Here is a 10,472-nt window from a genome sequence, read left to right on the forward strand (position 1 = left end):
TGACAATAAACAAATCCAATCCAATCCAATCCATCAAAGGCTGGAGTAGTTATAATGACATGGTGCTTTCTAGTGTGAATATCGACAGAAATGGAAATATGACATTTCAGCATGCATATCTAACCCTAGTTAGCAATTACACTTTTGCAGTAACTAAACTTATCTTGCACTGTATTTGTAATCATAGAATTTACAGTGCAGGAGGCGGCCAATCGGCCCATCAGGACCCACAGTGGTTAGCATTGCTGTCTCACACCGCCAAGGGCCTGGGTTCAATTCCAGCCTCGGGTGACTGAGTGGAGTTTGCACAGATCTCCGTGTGTCTGCGTGGGTCTCACCCCCACAACTCAAAAGGTATGTAGGGTAGGTGAATTGGCCACGCTAAATTGTCCCCTTAATTGAAAAAGAAAATTGGGTACTCTAAATTTATTTTTTAAAATGCAAACTCATCCACACTTTCGTCCTGGGGTCACAGGATAATAAACATGGGCAGGTAGTCTGGTTTATCCTCCTGGACAGCACGGTGGCGCAGTGGTTAGCATTGCTGCCTACGGCGCTGAGGACCCGGGTTCGAATCCCGGCCCTGGATCACGGTCCGTGTGGAATTTGCACATTCTCCCCGTGTCTGCATGGGTTTCGCCCCCACAACCCAAATATGTGCAGGATAGGTAGATTGGCCACTCTAAATTGCCCCTTAATTGGAAAAAATAATTGGGTACTCTAAATTTTAAAAAAAAGGGGGGGGGGGAAAAAAAGAGTCTGGTTTATCCTCCTAAGATCAGGCACCAGAGCCAATTGCAGTGCCCCAATTGTGGAGAATCCAGCACACATACTACATAAATTACTGTTGGATCTTAGCTGCTTGCATGATTATACAGTGTTTATAATATAACTCAATTTAACCCTTTGTTGTTTACAAAGATACAATGCATGGACATCAAAAAAATCTGTAGTGGTTCCAAAACTTATTTATTTTGCTTAGAACATGAACAATTTATCTTGTCACAAGCATCACCGTGTTCTGAAGTGCAAGAATTAAAGTAATCAGCAAAGAAAATGACCCACTGTATGTCATACTCTCCAGCATGGTATGTAGTCATGTTCAGCATCGAAATTCAGTAAAGTTCTATACAAATGCACAATTTTGCTCATTAGCTGCATATTTTTACATTTACCAAGATTATTTTACTGAAAGGTCTTTCTGAACAATACCGGACAATTCAAAGGCAGTATTTTGAAACATAAATCTGAAGACGGTGCATTTAGTTAGTCAATATCCACAAGCTCCACTTCAAAAATGAGCCGAGCGTTCGGTGGAATCCTGTAACGCAGTTAAGGAAAATCAGCAAATGCCAAAAATTCAAAAGCAATCTTCAAAACGTTGCCAATTGCTTAGAAAAACTAAACAAACTTTGAGCAAGCTGCCATAAAGAAAAGGATACTTGGCTTCTGGCTTCCCTTTCTTACCATATCCCCAATCAGATTCAATCTGTAGCTGGGCTTTTTCTCCTTTACTCATGGTCAGAAGTGCTTCATCCCACTGCAGAGAAAAAAATATTATTGATAAATGAAAGGCAGCAAACAACAGGTATTAGTCATTCAAAATATATGCTTCCCCCATTGGCCTAAAGGACGACATTGATAGAGGTAATACTCAATACAGGCCATCATCCTTCTAAATCCAGCCATCTTTCCATAATTGGTCTCATTGTCCCTGAGAAAGGGCGTGGTGGGATACTGCAGTCAAGATTTCAGTTCCTGATTGTATCTCCTTAATTCCTCTGTAAAGCACAAACATTTGACCATTGAGTGACAGTCAGCCTGTCCACTATGGTCAATTTGCTTGCAAAGATTGAAAGATGGTCACATGGGCTGCCAGTGTCAGTTAATGGAACTACAGAAGGTGAAAAGAGTGGAAAATAAAGACAAGCAAATTGCAATTTGACGGCCATTTTGTCAAGCCCCACCAGCTCTATAAATTGTGTTCTTACCCCTCGGATAACTCTTCCAATTCCTACTTTAAAGATCAGAGGCTTTACTGACTTTTTCTTTTTTGAACCTGTAAAAAAGAAATTCCATTCATAATTTAAAAGTTAATTACCTGAAAGCTCTTTCACCGGTTCTCATTTATTCAATATTCAGCAATCACTATGCCATATTCCAGTGGGGTCTTTTGCATCCACTTTAAGCAGGACAACAAGTTCAGTTCATGGCTACGAACAGCGATGGGACTATACAGAAGCTCAAATCAGCAGAGATAGGGGAGACAAGCTTTCAAAGCATATTTTTTCGAAGCAAAAATCAATTGAAACTACTTGGGACCCGTAAATAAATTCTTCAACTGCATTCTATATACAATAAATAAGAACAAAGTGAAAACACTATTTTAGTCATGAGAGTCATTTATGCTGTAGGAGGCCATTCTCCCCTTTGAGTACATGCTGGCTCCTGAGGAACAATCAAATCGGTCAACTCTCTTGCTCAATCCCCATATCCCTGCAATATTAGTCCCTTCAAGTGCCCACCAAATTTCCTTTTAAAATTAATTGGTTCTGCAATAACCACCCTTGCGGGCGGTGTTTCAAGTCATTACCACTTGTTCCTCTTCACAATCCCCTTGTCAAAAACCTTGAATGTGGCTCCAGTCCTTGTACCGTTAGCTGATGGCGAGAATTTTTCCTTGTCTATCTAAGTCTGCCATAATCAATTTCCTGTTATCAATTTCCTTTCAACCTCCTTTAATCCAAGAAGAACAACCACCATCCTTCCAACTTAACCTTGCATGTAAAACTCCCCCTTCCCTAGAACCATTCTGGTAATTTTCCTCTGCAACCTCTTTATGATCTTCACATCTTTCCTAAAGTGTGATGATCAGAACTGAATGAATACTCTCAATATGTCCTTCAAATGCTGTATCTGACATATGCTTTTGTAACAAATCATAGAATCCCTACAGTGCAAAAGGAGGCTATTCAACCCATCCAGTATGCACTGACCCTCCAAAAGAGCACCCTACCTAGAGCGGCTCCCCCGCCCTATCCCCGTAACCCCACCTAACCTAACCTTTGGACACTAAGGGGCAATTTAGCATGGCCAATCCACCTAACATGCACATTGTTGGACTGTGGGGGGGGAAACCAGAGCACCCGGAGGAAACCCATGCAGACACGGGGAAAATGTGCAAACTCCACACAGTCACCCGAGGTCTGAATCAAATCAGGGCCCACAGCACTGAGGCACCAGTGCTAGCCACAGTGCCACCCTTAGGTTTTTTTTTGCCCCTTTTAGAAATCAAGATCTGGCTCAAACTTAACAATCACAATTTAAAAAGACTAACAAAATGCAAAAATTAAAACAAAATTCACTAAAATAAACACTATACCATGAACCAAGTGGATGCTTGCTATATGCTACATGCAGTCAGGGAAAGACAAAACAGTTTACCGCAGGGAGCAACAACAACAGGAATGAATGTCAAATGCGCTACTTTCTAAGTCTCCAATGTATCCAGGAAAATGGAAGAAGACATTGATGCAGGTTTAAAATGTATCACTTTAGTTGTATGAAAATCACTTAATGCGTTTAAAACAGTGGCTTACATGGATGTAAAACATCACTGAAAAACACAAGGATGCTTAATGCCAGTCACTCCTCACATTTTCTTGTTTTTGACAACTGTTCAGGAAGAAACTTAACAAACTTTGCCCCTTCATTGAAAACTGGAGGAGTTTAAAGAATTGAACTTTCCTTAAAAAAGGAAAAATATTGAAAATAAAATAACAGAATTTCCTGCTCACAATGCTTTCATCACATCTGATGAATTCGTAATAACCACCCACTATTAGACAAAATCTAGTTAACTTACTCGACTGCAAGATCTAAAAGTTCAGGATGGTTTATCTGCACTTATAATTACTCTATTAAAATATACACAGAACTAGTAAGTGAAAGTCACCACACCTGAGGCGAGGGGCAAGGTTGAGAAGGTGGGGCCTTCACGAATAACCTCAGTCAGTACGGGAATTGAGCACGCGCTGTTGGCTTCGTTCTGCATCACGAGCCAGCTGTCCAGCCAACTGACTTAAATAGGCCCCCATATAAACTATCCTTTAAATGTACGGATGTGGATGAATTTGGAATAAGAGGCAACATCATAGAATTTACAGTGCAAAAGGAGGCCATTTGGCCCATGGAAAGAGCTCCCTAGTTAAGTCAATACCTCCACCCTATCCCTGTAACCTAGTTAAACTTTTTATTTTGGACACGAAGGGCAATTTGGCATGGCCAATCTACTTAGCCTGCACATCCTTGGACTGTGGGAGGAAACCGGAGCACCCGGTGGAAACCCACGCACACACAGGGAGAAAGTGCAGACTCCGCACAGACGGTGACCCAAGCCGGGAATTGAACCTGGGACCCTGGAGCTGTGAAGCAACAGTGCTAACCAGTGTGTTACCGTGCCGCCCCCAAACCATATAAACTTGCTGATACTCGGAATTATTTTCTCTAATTTCTAAAACACCTGTTCCATAAAATTCTTACTAGAAACAATATTTGTGTCAAACACGGTCCCATCTTCTAATGTTCCTGTGTACCAACAGTGGACAGTGTCACCCTTCTTGGGAAAGTTGGTTTTGTCTCCTTTCTGCAATACGGATTTGGTATACTTTGGTGGTTCCTAGAAATGATCACAAGATGTTGAAGGTTATTTATCTTTAAAATCAGTGATATTTCAAACAAGTAGAAGTGAAGCAAAACAAAACCAATATCCAATGTCTGAATATTGGAATTCTTGGAAACAACAGCCCAGAATTTTCCCGAAAAGAGCAGCGTGTAAACAATGCATACTTCCATTAACATGCAATCCAGCCACCACCTTGTAATGTGGAAAAGATATTGCATGAATTGCAAATTCCCACAAATTGCTTACTCCGCCATTAGGCATCAGAGAATAGCATCTCATCTTTAACTTCCCTATGATTTCCATGAAAGTTAAGCGTAGTAATTAAAAACACAAATCCTATTCAATCGTGTGATAATTGTTAATGACTGCCAATCAATTGCTTGCTGAAAAAAATGAATTTTTTAAAGTATGGAGCTTTATTCCTTCAGGATGCGAATTAGTGAGGATTATAAAAATGCCATGTTTTAAAAATAATCTTCTGTCTCTTTTAATCCAATCTGTCTTTCCCTCTCCATTTTGGTTTATGTACCTGATTTGACACTGAATCCAGGAATGTATAATAGGGAACAAAGAAATGGCTTTGCAACTGAATACATACTTTGGTTCTGTCTTCACAAAAGAGGACACAAATCAGATACCAGAAATGTTGGAGAGTGCAAGATTTAGTGGGAGGGAAGAATTGAGGGAGATCAATATTAGTAGAGAAATGATGCTGGGGAAATTGATGGCTGATAAATCCCTAGGCCCTGATAATCTACATCCCAGAGAATTTAAGGAAGTGGCTCTAGAAATAGTGGATGCACTGGTGGTCATCTTCCATGATTCTATAGACTCTGGAGCAGTCCCTGCAGATTAGGGGGCATCTAATCTCACTCCAATATTCAAAAAGGAAGGTAGAGAGAAAACAGGGTATTATAGACCAATAAGCCTAATGTCAGCAGTGGGGAAAATTCTTGAATCCATTATCAAAGACTTTATAGCGGAGCATTTAGAAAACAGTGGCAAAATCACACAGAGTTAGCATGAATTTATGAAGGGGAAATCATGCTTGACAATTCTTTGAAGACGTAACTAGTAGAGTTGACAAGGGGGAGCAGGTCAATGTGTTATATTTGGACTTTCAGAAAGCGTTTGACAAAGTTCCGCGTAAGAGATTATCGTGCAAAATTAAAGCACATGGGATTGGGGGAAGTGTATTAAGATGGATGGAAAACTGGTTGGCAGAAAGGAAACAAAGGGTAGGAACGAACGGGTCCTTTTCAAATTGGCAGGCAGTAATGAGTGGGGTGCAACAGGGATCGGTGCTGGGACCCCAGCTATTCACAACATATATTAATGATTTGGATGAGGGAACAAAATGTAAATCTCAAAGTTTGCAGATGACAAGGATGCAGAGATCCTTCAGCATGATCTGGGTAGGTTGGTGAGTGGGCAACTCAATGGCAGATGCAGTATAATTTGGATAAATGTGAGGTTATTCACTTTGGAAGCAAAAACAAGGGAGCAGATTACTACCTGAATGGCTGTAAATTGGGAGAGGGGAGTGTGCAGCGGTCCTGGGTGTCCTTGTGCACCAGTCGCTGAAGGTAAGCACGCAGGTGCAGCAGGAGGTAAAGGCGGCAAATGGTATGTTGGCTTTCATTGCGAGACGTTTCAAGTACAGGAACAGAGTTGTGTTGTTGCAATTATACAAGGCCTTGGTGAGGCCAATACATTTAACAGAGCACACGATGAGATGCCCTGCCCTGACAAAATCTTGGGTTAGGTCATTAAATTGTGTCATATTCCAGAAGCATTTCTATAAATTAAATTGTATACATCATTGAATAAAAATGTGAACGGCAATTCTGCTCCAATAATGCTGACCTTTTTTAAAAACCAAGGATTCCCGATTCCGGGTACTGACCTCATTTGAAGTCACTTCAGGTATCTTGGCCTTTGCTTTATCCTGACCAGCCCCTAACTTCACATCTTTCAGCTGCTGAGCGACTTTCTCCACACTTTCAGTGCCTCTAAACCTCTGCAAGTCAAGAAACAAAGCTTATTCCACATATGAATATGTAGGCTACAATTACAACCAAAACTAAGAAGCTGTGATTTTATTTTGTCTATGCAAGTACAGTGAAAGTTATATCCTGTTCAATTTGACATGCTTTAATGGATAATTACTGGCTTATTGTAAAAGAAAAGTGATTATGCTGACAGCATGGAACTCTCTTCCAAAAAGCAGAGAGCAACATATAATGGTAAAATTCTGAAACATCTAACTGCTATTCATCTCGTAACCATTTGTGAGACCTTGCAGTGTGCAACACGTCTGTTACAATTGCTATGTCTTTTGGAAAACACCCCAAATAAATGTCCCATGTGCACAATAAGGTGGAAGCAAAAGATCCCAGTTCTATATATAGGACAGAGGTCAGAGGTGGGTTTTTTACGCAAAGAGTGGTGAGGCCGTGGAATGCCCTACCTGCAACAGTAGTGAACTCGCCAACATTGAGGGCATTTAAACATTTATTGGATAAGCATATGGATGATAAGGGCATAGTGTAGGTTAGATGGCCTTTAGTTTTTTTTTCCATGTCGGTGCAACATCGAGGGCCGAAGGGCCTGTACTGCGCTGTATCGTTCTATGTTCTATGTTCTATGTTCTATTCAATGAAGGGCAGAGAGGACAGTTGGCCAAGAGAAATCCCTCAATCAATATACACACAGATTATCTAAAGATTTTAATGCTGTTTGTGGACCCTAGTTGTGCGCAAGTTGACCATCTAATTTCTCTGCTTCAAAGATTACACTTCAAAAGTACTGATTGGTTGTGAAGCACTTTGAGATACTCTGAAATTGTGAAAAGTGCCTCAGAAATGCCAGCTTCTTCTTATTTAATTAATTCAGCCTTTAGATTTTGAGAGTAGCCTTATTCTGTGATAAAATACAACAATATTTCTCTGTTTTCCAATTACTCTACATTTTTTAAATCCTATCAATGTCTGTGAGGTTATAGCGACTATAGAATGTCTGTCATGTTGCTATTTACTATTTTCATGAATGATCTTGGTGTAGACATTGATGGAATGATGTGCAAGATTTCAGATTGTGCCATGGTATGGGAGAGTCAAAAATGCAGATAAAGCTCACCTCTCTAGCAGATTTAGATGTGCTGGGAGATTGGGCCCATGACTAGCAAATTATTCTTAGCTTATGTTGTTTTATGCATGTGGCAGGGCAAATGCATGCATACACCTCTCATGGAAAATGTATTAAACAGTTGGAGGAAGAGATCATGTCATTCTAGTGCATACATCTCTAAAGGCTTATCATCAATATCATAAAGGATTGGGTAGCCTGCGTACAGTATTATGGAGTGTTTACAGGTCAATTCACTATAAGGCAATGCAATTTTTCTTTGTTTTTATACAAAACCTTGATTATGTTTCAATTAGAATACCGTATTCAGTCTTAGGGGATCAGTTCGTTCAGTAGCTTGCGCGTGATGCAGAGCAACGCCAACTGTGGGGGTTCAATAGAATTACGGGTTTGTTCCTTTGCTGCTTTAATGCTATATTCCGTCACTATGACCATTCCCACTCTCCTTTTTGCTTCATGATATCTTTGTAATTTCATCTTCCTCCAACCTATCCCTGACTTTCACTTTTGGCTCCTCATGAACCTCCCACTTTCTCAACAACATAAAACCCATCACATTTTTGCCTCTCTCCAGTTCTGAAGAGTCATATTGGATTTGAAGTTTTAACTCTGATCTCTCCCAAACCTGCTGTGTTTTCTCCCACTTCCTGTTTTTATTTCAGATCTCCAGCATTGGCAGTACATCGTTTTTACAGTGTTGCAGAATTAAGGGTGATTTAGTCAAGGTAAATAAGACAATGAAAGGAAAATTGTGTTTATGCAGGCAATTTGTTTCAACTGAATAGATTAGGAAGAACGAGGGGTCACAATCTTAAACTCTGCTACTGTGGAATTAGGTTATATTTTAATTTTATACCCGAGGCATATGGAACAGCTCATATGCTGATTTTCTGTGTCCCTCTGAGTAAGCTGGATTCAAGTGACAAGATCATCTCCTACAAATGGTAAATACCACAGAACATGAATCAAGACCTAGACTAGATGTGATTGGGGAGAGGGGTGTGTGAGGAATTTTTAGGTTTCTTGTGTTTTTCCAACATTTTTCATACCTCTCCCAAAAAATTTACAGGTGGGGCAGCGAAGTGTATGAATTGTGATGTACAAGGCACCACAATTATACGGAACAGGTTGGATGGATGGACAGGCATGTTGTTTCCTATCTCATGTTTGTAAGTCCACTTAAATATGTCACTGAGCTTGTAATTTATTGCGCTGCTTTTAAGATTGATCACCATAGGATGCTACATTAATGCAAATATTAAATTAATATCCTGGGCTTGCAAATCAGATATTCACAATTATCAAGCAAAAATGTGTTTGGAGCAATAATCGAACGTGTTCTACTAATAAAAATGGTTGAAATCATAATTTGCACACTGGACCTTGAAGACTTAACAATTCTATCATTGAATCCAATGAGGAGCACAATTCTTCACCTTTGTTTCAAAAAGCTGGTTGTAGGCAACTATTAGCTGTTCCTTCTTTGCAGTCTTGGCAACGTTCTTGATGTTTCCCATTAACTTGTGTTCACCAAGAAACTAATTTGAAAAAGAAAGCATGTTGAATACCATTGTCGAAGAACCAGATTATAAAATACAATAGCTGACTTCTGATATTCTAATGGCACCGGTCTAAAAACAAATCCTGCCCGTTTTTACATTTGAAACAGCAACCGATTGGGTGCTCGATTCTTTTTGCCAGGTTTGTGCGTTTAAAAAAATCATGAGGATTTGCGCTCACTGAAATAAATTATTCAGCAACTTCACGGCACCCAACAGTGGTTAGCACCGCTACTTCACAGCGCCAGTGCCCCGGGTTCGATTCCCGACTTGGGTCACTCCCTGTGCGGAGTCTGCACATTCTACCCATGCGTGGGTTAACACCGGGTGCTCCGGTTTCCTCCCAGTCCAAAGATGTGCAGGTTAAGGTGGATTGACCATGCTAAACTGCCCCTTAGTGCCCAAAGATGTGCAGGTTAGGTGGGGTTACGGGACTAGGGTGGGGGAGTGGATTGAGGTAGGATGCTCCTTCAGAGGGTCGGTGCAGATCCCGACGTCTGGAGGAGTTTTGGGTGACGGGGTTTGTTTTAAAAGAGCAACTGACATCGAACAGCAGCTTTTGCACAAACCCCATTCAGGGCGACTGAAGGCCAAGCCGCATGTCCCCGTTACCCCGGTGCAAGAGCGGGGGGCTCCCCGGTAGCAGCCCCGGGGCAACTCTCTCTCCCCCACCCCCTCAGATCCCCGCCCTCACCGGCTCCGAAGCGCTCTGCTGCAAGAACTGGATGATGTCCTTTTTAGCCACCTCCTCGCTTTTCAGCTGCCCCTCGGTCCACTGCCTCGCTGGCTCGGCGGCCATGACCGTCTCGCCTCTCCCCGCCTCCCGGGGGAAGCCACACCGCCGCCCAGCGGCCGCCCACAGAACCTATTCACAGCCGCCATCTTGGAAAAACTACACCGCAAAGCATCGTGGGATGCTCTCAGTCCCAGCTAAAAGCAGACAGCCAGCCAGCCAGCAAAAATCACTGTTGGGACTTCTTTTAAAAAATTATTAACAATTTTTTAATTGTAATATTAAAAGTTCTGAAGGAATTGCAATGAACTCTTGTACCAATTGGCACATAAGAAAATGATGGCCTTTC

The 10,472-nt window shown here is 41.3% G+C and overlaps 1 protein-coding gene across 1 annotated transcript; it reads right to left on the reverse strand.

Moving 5' to 3' along the window:
- Positions 1-950: 950 nt before the first annotated feature.
- fkbp3 (FKBP prolyl isomerase 3) lies at positions 951-10,255 on the reverse strand. Its single transcript, XM_038776315.1, has 7 exons — positions 10,085-10,255; positions 9,268-9,369; positions 6,591-6,704; positions 4,543-4,678; positions 1,992-2,059; positions 1,443-1,540; positions 951-1,321 (listed from the first exon to the last, which is right to left on the reverse strand). The coding sequence occupies exons 1-7, from the start codon at positions 10,187-10,189 to the stop codon at positions 1,267-1,269; spliced, it is 678 nt and encodes a 225-aa protein (XP_038632243.1). The 5' UTR covers positions 10,190-10,255; the 3' UTR covers positions 951-1,266.
- Positions 10,256-10,472: the final 217 nt, after the last annotated feature.

The sequence above is a fragment of the Scyliorhinus canicula genome, chromosome 2 (genome assembly GCF_902713615.1).
Source record: "Scyliorhinus canicula chromosome 2, sScyCan1.1, whole genome shotgun sequence".
Taxonomy (NCBI): domain Eukaryota; kingdom Metazoa; phylum Chordata; class Chondrichthyes; order Carcharhiniformes; family Scyliorhinidae; genus Scyliorhinus; species Scyliorhinus canicula.

Bases quoted from the DNA above. Each gene is read 5' to 3' on its own strand.
- fkbp3 (XM_038776315.1), bottom strand. From the start codon at position 10,189: ATGGCCGCCGAGCCAGCGAGGCAGTGGACCGAGGGGCAGCTGAAAAGC. The intron at 9,370-10,084 runs GTGAGGGCGGGG...TTTTCAAATTAG, and splicing joins AGCAGAGCGCTTCGGAGCCG to TTTCTTGGTGAACACAAGTT. The intron at 2,060-4,542 runs GTAAGAATTTTA...TCTTTTTTACAG, and splicing joins TGACACAAATATTGTTTCTA to GTTCAAAAAAGAAAAAGTCA.